The 17474-nt window shown below is 38.0% G+C and overlaps 2 protein-coding genes across 2 annotated transcripts in view; one reads left to right on the top strand and one right to left on the bottom strand.

Moving 5' to 3' along the window:
• The window catches only part of LOC127455429 (transcription regulator protein BACH2-like), a 42868-nt gene extending 32900 nt beyond the window's left edge, over positions 1-9968 (top strand). The window contains exons 4-5 of the mRNA XM_051723335.1: positions 4835-5041; positions 5682-9968. Coding sequence (XP_051579295.1) covers positions 4835-5041; positions 5682-6140 — 666 coding nt within the window. The 3' untranslated portion in view covers positions 6141-9968. The remainder of the gene's footprint in view (positions 1-4834; positions 5042-5681) is intronic.
• Positions 9969-10015: 47 nt separating this feature from the next.
• LOC127455435 (gap junction Cx32.2 protein-like) lies at positions 10016-15283 on the bottom strand. The gene is made up of 3 exons (XM_051723349.1): positions 15101-15283; positions 13363-14790; positions 10016-10472 (listed from the first exon to the last, which is right to left on the bottom strand). The coding sequence occupies exons 2-3, from the start codon at positions 14767-14769 to the stop codon at positions 10434-10436; spliced, it is 1446 nt and encodes a 481-aa protein (XP_051579309.1). The 5' UTR covers positions 14770-14790; positions 15101-15283; the 3' UTR covers positions 10016-10433.
• Positions 15284-17474: the final 2191 nt, after the last annotated feature.

Below are 17474 nucleotides of genomic sequence, written 5' to 3'. Positions count from 1 at the left end.
CAAGCTGCAGGAACTTGGCAAACACTGTAGGGTTGCCATGGCAATAAGCATTGAGCTGTTCTTGTTCCTTAGGTCTTATTGACATAATTGTACCTCCTCCTGGCAAGACTGTACACATTGCCATTTTAAAAATCTGTGTATGATAATTTGCTGTCTCATTTAGTCGTTTGATTTTCTGATGACCCAGTTGAGAGGTACTATTTTTCTTGTTGTTGTGTCAGTACATGAAATAAACAGAAATAGCATTTTCTGGGGATTTTCAGAAAGAGTTTTGGAGACAAGTGCATAAAAAGCCAAGTATTTTCAAAGCAGCATTGTGAAACAGATAACTTCAAGTTCTACAATATGATTGTATGAACATTCCAAGACATTGTAATATAGCCGATGCACACTTGGGACCGCACATCAGTTGAATTCTATAATAATGCGGCAAAGTGCTCCTTTTCTTGGAAACCATGAAAAGCATACAGTTAGGCTAACTACACCAATCAGCCACAGCATTAAAACCACCTGCCTAATATTTTGTAGGTCATGCCGCCAAAACAGCGCCAACCCACATCTCAGAATAGCATTCTGAGATGCTATTCTTCTAACCACAATTGTACAGAGCGGGTATCTGAGTTACCATTGACTTTGTCAGTTCGAACCAGTCTGGCCATTCTCTGTTGACCTCTCTCATCAACAAGGCATTTCTGTCCACAGAACTGCTGCTCACTGGTTGTTGTTTGTTTTTTGTTTTTGGCACCATTCTGAGTAAATTCTAGAGACTGTTGTGTGTGAAAATCCCAGGAGATCAGCAGTTACAGAAATACTCAAACAAGACCGTCTGGCACCAACAATCGTGCCACGGTCCAAATCACTGAGATCACATTTTTCCCCATTCTGATGGTTGATATGAACATTAACTGAAGCTCCTGGTCCATTTCTGCATGATTTTATGCACTGCTGCTACACGATTGGCTGATTAGATAATCGCATGGATGATTGTTGGTGCCAGACGGACTGGTTTGAGTATTTCTGTAACTGCTGATCTCCTGGGATTTTCACGCACAACAGTCTCTAGAATTAACACAGAATGGAACCAAAAAATATCCAGTGAGTGGCAGTTCTGTGGACGAAAATGCCTTGTTGATGAGAGAGGTCAACAGAGAATGGCCAGACTGGTTCGAACTGACAAAGTCTGCTGTAACCACTCAGATCAAGATTACAGAACGTGATGAAACAAGTTTAATTTTAGTCAAAAGTAGTAAAAAGAGAATCACCTATGTCATCACAGATAATTTATCTCAGATACCCACTCTGTACAATTGTGGTGAGAAGAATATCTCAGAATAGTATTCTGAGATGCGGGTTGGTGCTGTTTTGGCGGCACGAGGGGGACCTACACAATATTTGGCAGGTGGTTTTAATGTCGTGGCTGATCGGTGTATATATTTCTTGGCGTAAGGATTGTTTATTTTGATTATTATTAAAAATTAACTTTTTTTTATTGAACAATGGTGTTCTTTTTTTCTCATGATGTGGTTGCAGCTGTTTTATACTCTACTTCGATATGTGCCTAAGAACACTCCTTAACCATGGAAAAATCACTAATGCTCAGCCTTTCGTGGCTCATGGACATGTACAGTTGAAGTCAGAAGTTTACATACACCTTAGCCAAATACATTTAAACTCAGTTTTTCACAATTCCTGACATTTAATCGTAGAAAACATTCCCTGTCTTAGGTCAATTAGGATCACTACTTTATTTTAATATTGTGAAATGTCAGAATAATAGTAGAGAGAATGATTTATTTTACAAAGTAGATGTCCTAAACGACTAAAGATGCAGTATGTAAGATTCAGAAACCCTTGTTATTAATGACACATGTGGCCGTTAAGTGAACTGCAGCCAGCTACCTGTTGCTCGTGCTTGCGCTCGTGCACACACTCCACAGGGACGCGAGCATCGGCCAAAACAATGACAGAACGTACGAAGAGACAACGTGATTCACTGGCATCATGCTGACAGATGAGGTAGCATAATTAAAATTACACAGTTATGATTGTTTTACTACAAACTTTGAGACTGTATATTATATTTGACTCTCCAGTGCTGGAACAGGGCTAAAACAAAGTGTGGATATAGGTCTGACTATGCGAGACTGTAGTTTGAAGTAATCACTTTTCTTTGCATGGTACATTGACTGCATTTATACAATAGCCTATGTCGGCATTAGCTAGCTATCTTTATTAATAGCTGTTAGCTAAATTTGGTGGATGATGACAGTAGCTGTTTATAAAATAGACTGTACATTATAAATACGTTGACGCAATTCAGTATTGATGTGATTCCATCACAACTGTCATTTTGATATATCGATGCGCTGTTGTTTTATAATAATAGAATGTATATATTTTCTGTATAACCAAGTTACGTTACACTAATGAATGGGTCTTTTTTGCATTATCTTGAACATTGTCTAGCATTCATTTCATGTATTGTAGTTTAGCTAAAATTACACAGATCAATCCTTATGGCACTATATTTCACATGCTTTGCAGTTATGTAAGCTTACCTGTCCAATAAGAAGAACGCCAATTCAGGGTCGGTTTTGATCCCCAAAACCGAACGAAGGTCCCTCCAGGAATCAAATGCCCTGCCGATGTTCACTCTAGTTTTCGCTCAACGACGATCATGTTCCCACTTTCAGTAGTCCCAGCCATTCAGTAGATAAAAGGTTTTTGGTTTTTTTGGCTTACTCTGAGTTTGTGTAGGAGTCGGTGTTGTGCTGGGAGCCAGATGTTGGCTGGATTCCATCTCTAAGATAACGTTACCTAGTGTTGCATTTTGTTGTCGCTGTTGAATAGCGGAAGAGAAGCACTGAGGCAAGGCTCTCGGGAGCGCACATAAACGTCACATACTTTGGATTTTTCCAGCAAAAGAGACCTGCTCCCTTCGCTTGAAAATCAGTCTACAGGCTTTAATAGGCAAGCTAGGAAGTCCGGGAAGGGCTCATTTTTTAAGTTGCATTACAAGCGGTTCACACATTGGCAAAAAAAAAAAAAGGTGAATATTACATGAAGATTGTTGCATATTGCACCTTTAATATGAAATCATTGCAGTGGTCAAAAAATGAGTTTTAATGACTTCAACCTAAATGCATGTAAACTTCTGACTTCAACTGTACTTTCTAGAGTACAAAAAAAGAATATGATGCCTCAAAAAGGCGATGCCTTATACTGTCTCTGTTACCATACTCATGTATTCAAGGTTCTTCATAAAATTCCATGGTATTAACATGGTACCATGTCCAAAAAAAACATGATAATACCATAGTAATTTGTGGTGATTTTGGTTTGGGTTAAAACTAAAAACAATTAGGTTAAAACTAAATATAAAATTCAGAATTCCATTGTAGTGTAGAATTCTTAGCTGAAACACTTTCAGCAGTCATCTTTATTCAGCCCTTCACTGTGCCAGAGTCGAAAGCTTCCAGCTGCAGGTCCCCAGACAGAGAAATGGGGCAGCGGCCCCCAGGCTCCCATCTGATGATGAGCTGCTTCACCTCACTGGCTAACAGATGAGCCCTACTTCACAGTATGAGCGCCTTCTCCCAGAAACACCTGACTGCAGAGAGGAGAAAATGGGCATTTGCCGCTGGAAGCCTAATCTGTCATTCTAGACTTATTACAGAGCTCACTGTTGTAGAGTGGTTAAAAATAGACATCCATTTTACACAGATTGAGCGGTGACACAGTTCACAGCAGAGAGAGGGAGTATTCGTCACCGTGATCACTATATGATGGACTAACTCGGCATGGCTTTAAGTCAAGTTCCATTGCTATCATTGCACTGAATTATTTGCAGAAAATGTAATTGAAATGTAATTTGCCTTGTGCACATTTTGTGCACTTAATTTGCATTATTTTTTCTAAGCTGTACTGTGATTTGCTGAACAATCTGTTGACAATATAAACTGAAACTTTTTGCAAAAGCTAATTATAAGTGTAAATCACCAAAATCCTGACAGTATAGCATTTCTTATCATGTGTAAAAGTGCAGAAACTGTTGTGAGAGCATGGATTTAGATTTTTTGATTCCATGGCTTATAGTAAACTGAATGCATCTGAATGAAAATTTGAATTAATGATGTTGTAACATCTGTGTGTGTCTGATTTTAATATCATATACAGTACCTGTCATATGGAATCTGAAAATATGCAAATATACACTACAAAGAAAAAGCAGATATACACTTTTTCATAATATTTGAACAATTAAAATTCAATAAGCAATGTTGTGTTTGTTTATTCAATTTATTTATAAAAAAAAAAAAAACGCCTTGTAAAAAAACATTTTTAACTGATCATTTAACTTGTGTGTAACTAAAGATATTCTGATCATATTTTTAGTCTTTAAATATTTTTTAGATAAAATTATGCATTTTATAAAATGGAGAGACAGGAATTTAGTGTGTGGAGTTGGGATTCTGCAGCTGCAACATGTATAAAGCACATATACTAACCACTCTGCCACAGCTCAGACTTACATCAATTTATTAACATAACTGATTCATCAGAAGAGTTTTATCATTAGGATTGGCAGGCAAGGTTTTTACTGTAAGCACTATGAACAGGGCAGTGTCATCTAGTGGTAAACCACTGCATTATTTTCAGTGATTTGCCAAATAGATTTTTTTTTTTTTTCACTTTGTTTGATCATTTATCCAAAGACGATGAATGTGCATTACTTATTTATTTATTTATATTATTATTATTTGCATATATTGCAATAGATTTTATGTAACTTGTAAAAATTTAATGTATGTTAAAATGTGCTGTGTATTTGCAGGTGAAACTGCCTTTCTCAGTCGATCATATCATAAAGCTTCCACGGAATGACTTTCAGCTGATGATAAAGATGCATAAACTAACCTCTGATCAGCTAGACTTCATCCATGACATGCGACGGCGCAGTAAAAACCGAATCGCAGCTCAGCGCTGCCGGAAAAGAAAGCTGGACTGCATCCAAAACCTTGAGTGTGAGATTCACAAACTGGTAGGCTTGACTGCAGAGTCTGCTAAATGTAAAAAGTGCCATTACATAGGTGATTCTTCTACTAGGGTCTCTTTTGACTACTTTTGACTAAAATTAAACTTCTTTGAAGTGCTTTTCATCACGTTCTGGAATCTTGATCTGATCTTGGCCTTGATCAACCTTCAAGTGGAGTTTATTAAAATGTGTTATTCGTTAAGCTGTTAACAAAAAGTTTGAAGTAGAATTTCTTGTTTTTAATATGTTTTATAGGCTACATTTAATATAGAGGAAGAGGGGGACAAGCCCAAAATAGAGAAATTCTGTTAAATGTAACATTTGTACAGGAGTGCCACGTTTTGTAGAAGGTTTATCAAGTTAAAAATAACTTTTAAAAATGTCTTGATACACTTGCGTTCTGTTCTATTTGTTGCACTGCTTCTAGCTTCTTTTTTTCGGTTTGAACGGCCCCTTATAGAAATTAGAAAAAGTTATTACTCAGTAATACATTATAGAGCTCTTACATTCTACCCTTTAAAAATAGAATAAAAAATGCTTTTTTTTCCTTCTTTTTTTTTATCATCCCAGAGGACAGAAAATGTTCCTTATATGGTTTTGTTTTTGTCTCATTCGTTATTTGTGTGTGTGTTTTCTGTTGAAATAGGTTTGTGAGCGACAGAAGCTCCTAACCGAACGGAATCAGTTGAAGGCCTGTATGGGAGAGCTCTGGGAAAACTTCTCGATTTTGTCACAGGAGGTCTGTAGGGAGGAACAGCGGAGTCCAGGCCAGACTCAATCTCAGTATCATCTACATCTAGACCCTGTTTCATCCAGTTCAACCAGTACAGACCTTAGAATCTCTCCCAGTCCCACCAGTATAGACGTCACTCTCACCTCACATGGCAGCATGATGTCGTCCCAAACCTTCTCTGACTGCCAGGCCACGGCTGAGTTGCCATGCCCATATCTAAGAGTGACCAGAGAGGCTATGCTACCCCAGGATAGTGTCACCTCTTTGAGGTCAGATCCCTTGCTCCAGACAGCCAGCTCGAGCGTGACTATTGATATCTGCCAGGAAATGACTGAGAAATGCACGACAGAAGAGCAACCCAAGAGGAATTGAATACAGCAACCTGGATTTGTATTTTTTTATGGGATTGTTCACCCGTAATGAATATTCTGTCATCATTTACTTACCCTCATGTTGTTCTAAACATACAATTTTCTTTCCTAGCCTCAGTCACCATTCACTTTTTTTGTAAAGAAAAAGGCTGACATTCTGCATCTCCTTTTGTGATCCACGGAAGACTGAAAGTCATGTTTGGATCAACATTAGCATGAGCAGTTATTTTTTAGATGAAATATTGGTTCAAAAGTTGATTTTAAATGTAAATAAATTTTTTTTAAAAATTTCATCAGTGTTAAGTTTTGTTTGTTGCTACTTTAGGGGGCTGTCTGTTGTCAGGTTTATGATGTATTATAAATTGCTGATGTATGGATGTGTTCTAAAACATGCTGTATAGAATGCAAATGTTTTAGTCTATTTCTAAAATCATGCACCTTCCATCCATATGTATGGTACCTAGTTCTCAGATCTCAGGAATTGCACTTATTTTTATTGTTTATTGGCAACTTCAAATCAAGCAATGTACGTAAATGTGATTTTTATGTGTTTCAAACTGTTTTGTACCTGTGCTGCATCATTTTATATTTTGCATTCAAGCATTTGTTATGTACACGAAGAGAAAAAAGTTTGATTGAGACACTTGCATATGAAAGCAAATAGATGTTCTTCTGAATTTTAAGTTTTTTTTAATTGCATTCTTAATAATACTTAAAGGGAAAGTTCACCCAAAAATGAAAATTCTCTCATCGTTTACTCACCCACATGCCATCCCAGATTGTGATGAGGAGGGCGTGGCCAGGCTGTGACAACACATGCCGGCGCTGAATTGTCGTAATCAGCTGGGAGGGAGATAAAGACGGCCGCTCTGTGTGTGTGTGTGTGTGTGTGTGTGCGTCTGTGTGTTTTATGTTGTTTTTAGTTCATTTATGTAATTATAGTTTATGTTAACTGCTCAGGCGGTTCTCACCTCCTCCTTGCCCATACTTTACCGGTTACATTGGTGCCGAAACCCGGGAAGGTGGAGGGATGCGCTGTCGTGGAGTCCTCACTGCTACCATCCACCAGGGGATGGAGGAGTCGCTGCCGGGAGTCGGAGGAACTGCTGCCGTCCGCTAGGAAGGGGAAGAGCTGTTCCGTCCACCAGGGTTCGGAGGAGTGGCTGAGGACCAGGCGACGGCGTGTCCTGGGACCGGCAAGCAAGTTTTTCTCTCTCTCCCCTCTCCCTCCCCTCGTCTCTCCCAGGGCTCCAGAGAGGCAGGAAAGACCTGCCGGCAGAAGGATGGCCAGAAGGGCAACACCTCCCCTCCAGGAAGGGAGGGGAGTATGTCACGCCAGAGGTTTCCCTGGCCTGAATCGGGCGGTGGAGGAGTGTGACGAGGAGGAGGGCATGGCCTGGAACACCACATTGTTGGAGGAACACCACATTGTCCTGGAGACCTCACTGCTGGCTCAAGAACACGACGCAGAGGATACACGATCTGGTGGTACTGGAGCAGATCGTCAGCCGGCTACTGAAGGGATGGCTGAGCGAGTCTAGTGCCATCGCCCGGCGTCGCTGACAGAGGTGGTCCAGCTGGCTGAGGTGGGCGGCGTGTTCGAGAGCCGACAAATAGTTTTTTTCTTCTCTCTCTCTCTCTCACTCTCTATCTCTGTCTCTTGCTCTCTCCTTCTCTCGCTCCTCCCTCCCCCTCTACTTCCCCTAGCGATGTTCCTGTTTCCCGAAGGCACGGAAAACCATCCGGCATTTGGTCGGCCAAAAGGGCAGCGGCTCCTCTCCAGAAATGGGGGGAGTAAGGCACAGGCCGGAGAGCTCCCCGACCTGAGTCGGGCGATGGGGGTATGTGGCGAGCGGGGCAGGGCCGAGCGATGATGGTGCGGAGCGAGACCGGGATGGACACCTGGAGCTAATTATCTCACCCAGCTGTTGGTGATTGCGGTGTTGGTGGGCGAGGGATAAAGCCTCAACCAGAGCTGCAGTCCAGAGAGAGAGAGACACAAGGAAGCTGTGTGTGTCTGTGTGGAGCTGAAAAGTACCCCATTAATGTGTGTTCATGCTGCTGAAAAGCAGTAGTGTTGAATGTTTTGTTACAGTGAAAAGTGCTGACAATAAAGTGTCTTACGTTGGAAGTTTGCCCAGCTCCTGCCTCCTTCAGAGAGTTAAAGATTTTTGTTACATTGGTGCCGAAACCCGGGAAGGAGGAGGGATGCGTTCTCCTGGAGTCCTCGCCGCTGCCATCCGCCAGCTATAAATTCTCCTCCCTGCCCAGTAGGTGGTGATATGCATGAAGAATGCAAATTGCCAAAAACAAAAGAAGAATAATGTGAAAGTTGAGATTTATAGTAAAAAAGGACTCAAATATTGATCAGTTTCTCACCCACACCTATCATATTTCTTCTAAAGACATGGATTAAACCACTGAAGTCTAATGAATTACTTTTATGCTGTCTTCATGTCCTTTTAGAGCTTCAACATTTTGGTACCTAATCACTTGCATTGTATGGACCTACAGAGCTGAAATATTCTTCTAAAAATATTCTAAAAAGTAATATACATCTGGGATGGCATGAGGGTGAGTAAATGAGAGAATTTAAATTTTTGGGTGAACTATTCCTTTATTAATTCTTAATCTTTATCTTCTGGCAGAAACTGTGTCTGTCAGAAAAGAGAAGACATATAACCTAACTAAACATCTGATCTCCTTGGAATTTTTAATGATTGTATTAGATCATAAATCATAAAGCACTCCGATCTCGATTGATGTTTAGCAGCATTTATTATTGTCCTCTCAAATATTTTGTAATGAAGCACCATTAGATACTATAGCAATTTTCTGAGGTTTTTTGAAGCTTAGTTTTCCAGACTGTTAAAATGGTTGATCAGGGATTTCTGTTTATATAAAACTCTCCAAATGCACTTGTTAAATTAAACTGTTAAATCATACTGACTTTTTACATTTTGGCAGCTCACATTTAGAACTTTTAGAAGAGCCACTATTGATGAACTTCATGTCATCATGTGCCCTTCTGTAAATACTACGGTGATTAACAATACATTATAAAGTGAAAAGCAGATTTTTACAGTTTCAAAGGGTTAAAGTATTAATTTATAATTTAATAATATAAACGATGGTACTGCACCGTAAAATATACCGTAAAAGCAATAGTTTTAAACTGTAAAATTTACAGGTTGTTCTGTAAAGTTGTTTACATTTTTACTGTATTTTTTACATAATTATTCTGGCAACCACAGCTGCAAGATTTTTTCTTTTTTTTTTTTTTAAACCAGATTTTTTTACAGTGTAGAAAATGTAAGAATTTGTTAACTTGTTTTAGTTTTGTTTTTTTTTTTTTTTTTTTTTTTCTTTCATGATTTTTAAGTATGGAATTTGATCACGCTTTTTGTCATGCCTTTGTTAAATGATGCACCACAATTGTGATATGAAGTAAGGGCGGATATGATAATTTATCATTACTGAGTGTACATACTGAAGGGAGAGTTTGGAAATTCACAGATCTACCTGTAAAATCAATATACCTCTCATCTCGGACAAGGTCTGCAGAACTGGTTTTCAACCTTTTAAAATACGTTTTACAATCATTTAATTTATGTAGATTTTGTATGTATTGTACATATTATGTTTCTTTTATAGTTATTTGTGGGATTCTTTGAAAATGATTGTTTTCCTCTTTCTTATTTGTTATCAAATCTTTAAAAGTTGTGACAATGTTCATAATCTTATCAAACTGTATTTGTAAAATTCTTGAGTACACATTGAATTTGTCTACTAGGGTATTAAATAAATTGCCAAGCATGTTTTATGCATATTTAATGTGTTTTGCATCATGTGCTCTGAGGATTATAAAGTGTATTGTCCAGAATTCAAGCACAAACACACTTGAAAACAAGACAAATGTATTTTCTTCATAATCCGATGTACAAACCCTTCAGCTTGCATCACATTTTATGGATGTAAGCTAAATTATTTTAAAAAATATATATTTTTTGCCAGCTGTCTGTAGGTCTGAAGCTCTTATAAATATATATCCTTTGGCTTCCATAATTAGTAATGGAAAAGCTGTACATCATGCTTTACTGGTAAATTAAGGTGCTTATAATAAAAAATAAACAGTGTAAAACAGCACTAATAATTCCATAATAAAGCTGCGTTAAAACCAGTGCTTTCCAAACAGAGCAGATCAGAGTTATATTCTTTGTCGCTGATATCTCCATTCATTTCTGCTCATGAACGGCCTGTTACATTCCTGTTGTCCTTCCTGTCCTTATCCCTTTCACTTTTTCATGATGGAAGAGATATCCAAGAACACACTCTGTAAAAAGGCAAATGTTTCCATTCAGAAAACACATTTGTACTCCCATAATACTTTTATTCTTAGAATAAAACAATATTGCTGTAGAATTTATGCAATCTATATTATATATATATATATATATATATATATATATATATATAATTCTAAATTTTATATATGCTATTATATAATTTAAACAAAATATATATAATACATTTATATAATTACAGAATATAGAATCAAAAAATTTATTTTTCATTATTTTTTAGCTGTGGTCCAAAAGAGAGGGGAAGCTCGCACATAATGTGTAGAAAAAGTCTTACTATTTTTTAGTTTATTGAGAGGCCAAAAAGTGCAAAAGTGCTCAGTGCAAAGACAAAACGTCTTTCTTCAAAAGCAAACATTTTTATATTTTAAAGTCAATTATATTAGGGTAAATACGGTAAATACTCCCTCTTTATAAGTGGATTCAGGTGTGCTATGTTTTTTTTGTTTTGTTTTTTTTCCCAATTGCCCAATTCCCAATGTGCTTTTAAGTCCTAGTGGTCGCGTAGTGATTCGCGTCAGTCGCGTCTGAGATGTCAACCCGCCCATCTTATCACGTGGCTTGTTGAGCGCGTTGCTGCAGAGACATAGCGCGTGTGGAGGCTTCATGCCATCCACCGCTGCAACCACGCTCAACTCACCACGCACCCCACCAAGAACTAACCACATTATAGTGAGCACTTTTTTCACTTTTGCACTTTTTGGCCTCTCAATAAACTAAAAACTTGTAAGGCTTTATCTACACATTGTGTGCGAGCTTACTCTATCTTTTGGACTGTATTATGATTTTTTGAGCTTACGCACCAAAGCTACTTGGAAATATAAGCCCTTTCAATATTTGGGGTGGACATCTACAGCTTTTGTTCTGCTGTTGGTTTACTATTATTTTTCTGCTGAAATTGTTTTTTTTTTTTAATGTAGCATATGGGGAGAATGTCCAGAATATATATATATATATATATATATATATATATATATATATATATATATATATATATATATATATAGCTTTAGAATATAGTAAATGTTTTGCTGATAATTGCCAAATTAACCATTTTGCTTTCCCAAATATAAAAACAAAAAGTGGCATAAGCATAGGGAAGCTTGCGGGCTTGCTACTCCCAGAGCACTTTTATTATCAGAATAAAAATAATAAGAATAATATTATTTTAGAATATAGAATGCAATAAATAATAAAAATATATATATCATTCTAAATATTATTTAAACAAATTATATAAATTATATATAATACTGAACAAATATATAAGTATATACAGTATACATTATCCTATACAAATATGAAATAAAATATATTTCCTTTTGTTGCTGAAAAATATATGTTGTAATGTAGTTAAAGGTGCTGTAAGCGATTTTAGCTGTTCTTCTTCCATGAGACTGAGCCATTGAATTAGCCACACCCCCTCTTTCCAAAATCGCACTCCAAAGATAACAAATGAGCTTGATTGAGACTAACATCGTGCATTTACAGTTGTTTAAAACAACAACAGCAAAATAGCGCCCTCAACAGGCTACTGTTATGAACAACATGGCTTAAAAATAGCAGTAAGACTCAGTAATTAGCTGCATCAACAATACTATGAGCAGGGTTGGGAGGGTTACTTCTGAAATGTATTCCACTACAGATTACAGAATACATGCTGTAAAATTTAATTTGTAACATATTCTGTTAGATTACTCAAGGTCAGTAACGTATTCTAAATACTTTGGATTACTTCTTCAGCATTGGTAGATTTTTTTCACTTGTTTTGACTATAAAAACTCTGCCAGTACAGTAAGACAAAATACACATGTTAAAAATATATTCTCTGAAAAACCTAAATATCTTATGCAGTGTTGTTTCAAAAACAAGATAAATCAAATTGATCTTGTTTTAAGTATTGTTTTTATATTTTTACAGGAAACAATACAAAAATTATTATCAAGAATATGATTTTTGCCCTAATATCAAAGGTCTTACTAGAAAAAAAGAAATTAAGATCCAAAGTGAATTTTCTTGATAAAAAAATATGATCGTGCCTGGTAACATGTGCATGAAAAATGACTAGAAATAGCATTTTAGCTTAGAATAAAGCTGACAATTTACACAAGGTTTATTTCTATTTCTTCTGCTCCAAACTTACTTCAAACTTACTTCTCTGTCTGCTCGTATGAATGTAACACATCATAAGAAAGTGTTTCACCGCAGTTCAAATGCACTTTGGATCGCATCATTTATATGTATAAATGTTTTCTATCTGAAAGGACTAAATATTAAATGAAACAAATGACAATAAAATGCAAAGTAATCTCTTCAGTAATCAAAATACTTTTTGAATGTAACTGTATTCTAATTACCAATGATTTAAATTGTAACTGTAGTGGAATACAGTTACTAATATTTTGTATTTTAAATACGTAATCCCGTTACATGTATTCCATTACTTCCCTACTCTGACTATGAGAACGAGCAAAATGATTGACAGGTGAAAAGCATCAATGTCCAGTCTAGAGCTGTCACAGAGACTGGTGAGATGACACTTATTTCATTAATATTTTTAAGGGAGTAGGAAAAACGTTTGCATACCTTTCCATGAAAAAAAAAATCACTTACAGCACCTTTAAACTTTAAGGTTTATGGAATGCCCAGAATTTCTAAAATAATAATAATAATAATAATAATTTAGAAAGTGTTTTGCTGATAATTGCAAAATTAATCCATTTTGCTTTTCCAAAAAATACAAAAAGCAGGTTGGACTCATGTCAAATTGTTTGTTTGATTTGTTCTTAAAGAAATTAATATTAAGAGACCAGGACTCTAAATGATCAAATCAGTAGCCATGTGTCTTTTGCCTCTACTTGCCATAGACATCCGTCGTCCTCCTGGAGGTGGGTTCATGGGCAGGTTGTTGAGGGAGCCCAGCTCGGACTCTGAACTCCTTGTGGATGGGCAGGACGGACTACCGGACATGCTATCTGAGGGCATACGGGCCATGAAACTGGCCTTCCTGTTTTGCGGATGGTTGTCACTCTCGGAGGAATCCACAGCATTATCCCCCAGGTCCAGCATGTGGCTTGACCTGTGCAAAGCACTGCGAAGGCAGGCTGGTATTTCAGGATGGCAGTGCCCTTGGGCATATTGACCCTCATGACCCGAGTTTAAAAGCCTAATGTCCCTTTCCGAGCCATTACTGCTTCCTAGATGGTCTCGGTTGTCCCTATCCTCGAGCTGGTCCATGGAAGCCTGGGAGTGCAGTTCATGGATCATTCCCTGGCTGGGTTGTCGCATTTGGCGAGGCTGTTGGGTTATGCAGGACACCGGGAGGGTGGCCACCACAATACTGTTGTGCATTGGCACGTCATTGCTCGAACCTACACAAGCACTGGTAAGAAACATTGGCGGAGGGTCCATTTGCCCCTGTTGGATAAAAGTTTTCAACTGTGGGTTTTTGTGGGGCGACAAATCTGTCATCACACACAGTTGCTGAATAGCTGAATGGTGTTTTGCTTTGCAAAGACTATCGTCCTCAAGTTGGAGACCCATTAGAGTCTGTTTAATTTTCCTCACCCCTAAGTGAGATATTTCCAAGAGGTTGAGGAACAAAGAAAACCCTGCGATGACAATCATGAAAACCATGAAGATGGTCTTCTCTGTCGGTCTAGACACGTAACAGTCCACGCTGTTTGGGCAAGGCACCCTCTCGCACTTGTACAAAGGATCCAGTCCTATCCCATATAAGATATACTGCCCCACAATGAATGCCACTTCCACCACTGATCTGGTGAGGATATGAATGATATATGTGCGCAGTAAGGAGCCACTCAAAGGAGCCTTCTTTATTTTCTTCTGCTCTTCTAATCTTCTCAGTTCCTTCTCCAACTTCTTGTACTCCTCCAAAAGGGGCTCAGTCTCTTCCAGCTCTACTCTCAGCTGGATTTTTCTCTTGTGCCGCTCTTTTTCCAAAGACTTCAGCCTGTACAGAGCATGTCCCATGTACACCAAAGAGGGCGAGGACACGAAAATTATCTGCAGTACCCAGAAGCGAATAAGCGATATTGGGAATGCCTGGTCGTAGCAGACGTTCGTGCATCCTGGCTGGTCCGTGTTGCAGATGAACTCACTCTGCTCATCCACCCAAACGTCCTCAGCCGCCACGCCAAGAACCAACATCCGAAATATGAACAGGATGGTAAGCCAGATTTTCCCCACAATGGTGGAGTGAATGTGAACCTCCTCTAAAATGCTCCCCAACAAGTTCCAGTCCCCCATCTTCACCGCCACATATCCGTGCTTGGTTTAAGAAAAACAGTGTGAGTTTATCTTACTGTTCGGCCTAGGTGATTGGCTTTTTCTTCATTGTTTTTCGCATTATGCATTGGTGCATGGTTTTGTGCATGCATTCAATAAACAAAAAAGCACGTTTGAAGTAATTTGCAAATTCAGAAGTCATGAAGTCATGCACATGCTGCTACTAACTTTGGAAACAAACTACTTTTACTCAATTTTTCACAAAATTACAGTACTTAGGCACCAACAAAATGACAACCAAACTAATGTTTGTTAAAGCACAGATGATTAAATGGAATGAAAGTGAACTTACATTTTAGTGGGATGTGCTGACTATTTTCTTTATTATACAAACAAGCATGTTTCCCCAACTAGGAAAATCCTTCCCTCATTTTACAGCCATGGAGTTCGCCCATTAAAGCACAGCCAGTCTCTCCGCATAATGTCGGCTACAGTGAATGTTCCCCACATTTGTTGCATGCAGCGAGTTCACAGGATATATAAATTGATCAGAAACTGACGGGACAATGCCCTATGGCAGATCTTATCAAGCAATTGCTGAAAACAACACCCCCACACATAAAAAGTTGCCCGTGATGCCAACCAACTGAATGTCCCTCATGCAGTCAATACAATATTCTGCCCAACAAAATATCACTGTATTGCTCTGTAGTAGACCGTTTACCGTTCCCACTCATTTGAGCTTAACTACTATTGACTCATCATCAAAAAGGGGCTCAAACTTATGTTAGCATGCATATCCATCATATTTGATTAATCTATTGTATAAGATATAGTTAGATGAGCTAGTCAATGAGCCAAGTTTCATAGCTAAATGCTTTCTCTGTCAAAATGGAGAAAAAGATTATGTTTTTATCCAACCCATAACACGGCATGAAACGAAGACAAGAATGTGAAATACATCAACTCTATTTCATCCTTTTCCTTTCTGTTCCCGTTTGAGTTGGTGTCGAAGCTTGCCATGTTGTTTACGTTTGCCAGTACTCAATGTCAAATGAAAGACCTTGCGCTCGATTGCATCAGCTATCCACCCCACCCCCACCAAATCCATCAATACTGCAGTGATTTGTTTAGCTCATTCTTTTTTTATGTTTTATGCAACACAAATCTTGTTAAAAGCACATTTTCACAATATTGTGCAATATGGGGGTGGGGGGGGGGGGATTCGGGGTGAGAGAGGCAAACAGGGATCCACCAATCAGCAAGTGCACGTGAGTTGGTTATCCTGATTTGTCCCTGCCCTAGCCTTTTAGGCACAGCACAACTGGATCATGCTGCTGATCGCACTACATGCTCCATAAAATGACCAGCCACCCCTCAGGGCCTTTAATTAGCTTTCCATCACATGTTGACAGAGTCAATAGAGGATTGATTTGATTTTCCCTTACTGAAGCTTGAACTGCAAATGCCAGAAATCACATCAGGGACATTGCATGCATAACGAGTTCATACGGTATCAAAGGAACTGTAGAAAAACGTTCATTGGTCTTTGGTCTGTGGTGGTTCATTTGATCTAATTGCCTTGATTGGGAGGCATAAATGTGCTCAATGAGTTCCAGGGGTGTTTTGAGGAACATTTTGTATGGTACTTTGAAATCAGGGCAAATGCTACTCAGTCATTGTGCAAAAAGTGCAATATATAGTTATATATAATTGTATTTTACAGATATCTTCCTTTCAGTTTTTTCACAGTTTGCAAGTCTAAAAGTACAAAATAGTAAAAAAGAGGAGAAGCCATGCTTTTTGACATTAAAATATGAACATATCTGTAATATAATATGTAATTTAATTTTTTTGCAATAACAGCTGTAACAGGTTTTTAATTTTTTTTTTTTTTTTTTTGGTGGTGGTGGTGGTGTAAAGAGGGGGGCAGGGAGTTAGAAAGTGGATGTAAGAAGCAGTGGGATGCCCCTCCACCATGCTGATAGATATTTCACTAAGATCCATTTCAATCAATACATGCTTGTACAGCCATGATCTGACTGTTTGGAGATAATGAGATTCCAGCACGCCTGCAAATATTTGCAGAGAAGAAGTTTAGGGTGTGAACGGGGTAAAGAACAGGGTGTGAAGTGAACGACACTCCCAATGTTAGATCATCATAGAGAATCTTACTAATGCTGGACAGTGAGATTTTTTGAGCTTCATCATATATATTTTCTTTCACTCGTGAGTTTGATTGTCATTTTGTTGTGTACCAATCTAATCATTTACTTCATCATATGTTACATTTATAACCACAAATATTACGTATCTGTTACAGTTAGACTATTGTAAATAGTATCGTGGCACCACAGAGGTCATCGTAGGTCATGAACTGTGTATTATGCAATATTTGACTTGTCAAACGTTTAATTGCTTTGACATGTAATCATTATTTATTTGGACAAAATACACTGTTTTACATAAAGTTGTAAACGATATTCTTTATTCTCAAGCTAAACTAGTATCATTGCAATTCAATTCAAACATGAAATGGATAGTTCACCCAAAAATGAAATTCTCTCATCATTTACTCATCCTCATGATATTTCAGACGTGTATGATTTTCTTTCTTCTGCTGAACACAAACAGAGATTTTTAGAAAAACATCTCAGCTCTGTAGGTCCATACAATGCAAGTAAATGTCGGCCAGAACTTTGAAGGTCCAAAAAGAAGATAAAGGC

Source organism: Myxocyprinus asiaticus, chromosome 17 (assembly GCF_019703515.2).
Source record: "Myxocyprinus asiaticus isolate MX2 ecotype Aquarium Trade chromosome 17, UBuf_Myxa_2, whole genome shotgun sequence".
NCBI classification, from domain to species: domain Eukaryota; kingdom Metazoa; phylum Chordata; class Actinopteri; order Cypriniformes; family Catostomidae; genus Myxocyprinus; species Myxocyprinus asiaticus.
This window is presented reverse-complemented; position numbering and strand designations above follow the sequence as displayed.

What these genes read in the sequence shown, in the direction of transcription:
- LOC127455435 (XM_051723349.1), bottom strand. Translation starts at nt 14,769, where the DNA reads ATGGGGGACTGGAACTTGTTGGGGAGCATTTTAGAGGAGGTTCACATT. An exon ending in GAGGACGACGGATGTCTATG is followed by an intron (nt 10,473 to 13,362) that starts GCAAGTAGAGGC and finishes GCCTTTTTACAG; the next exon opens with AGTGTGTTCTTGGATATCTC.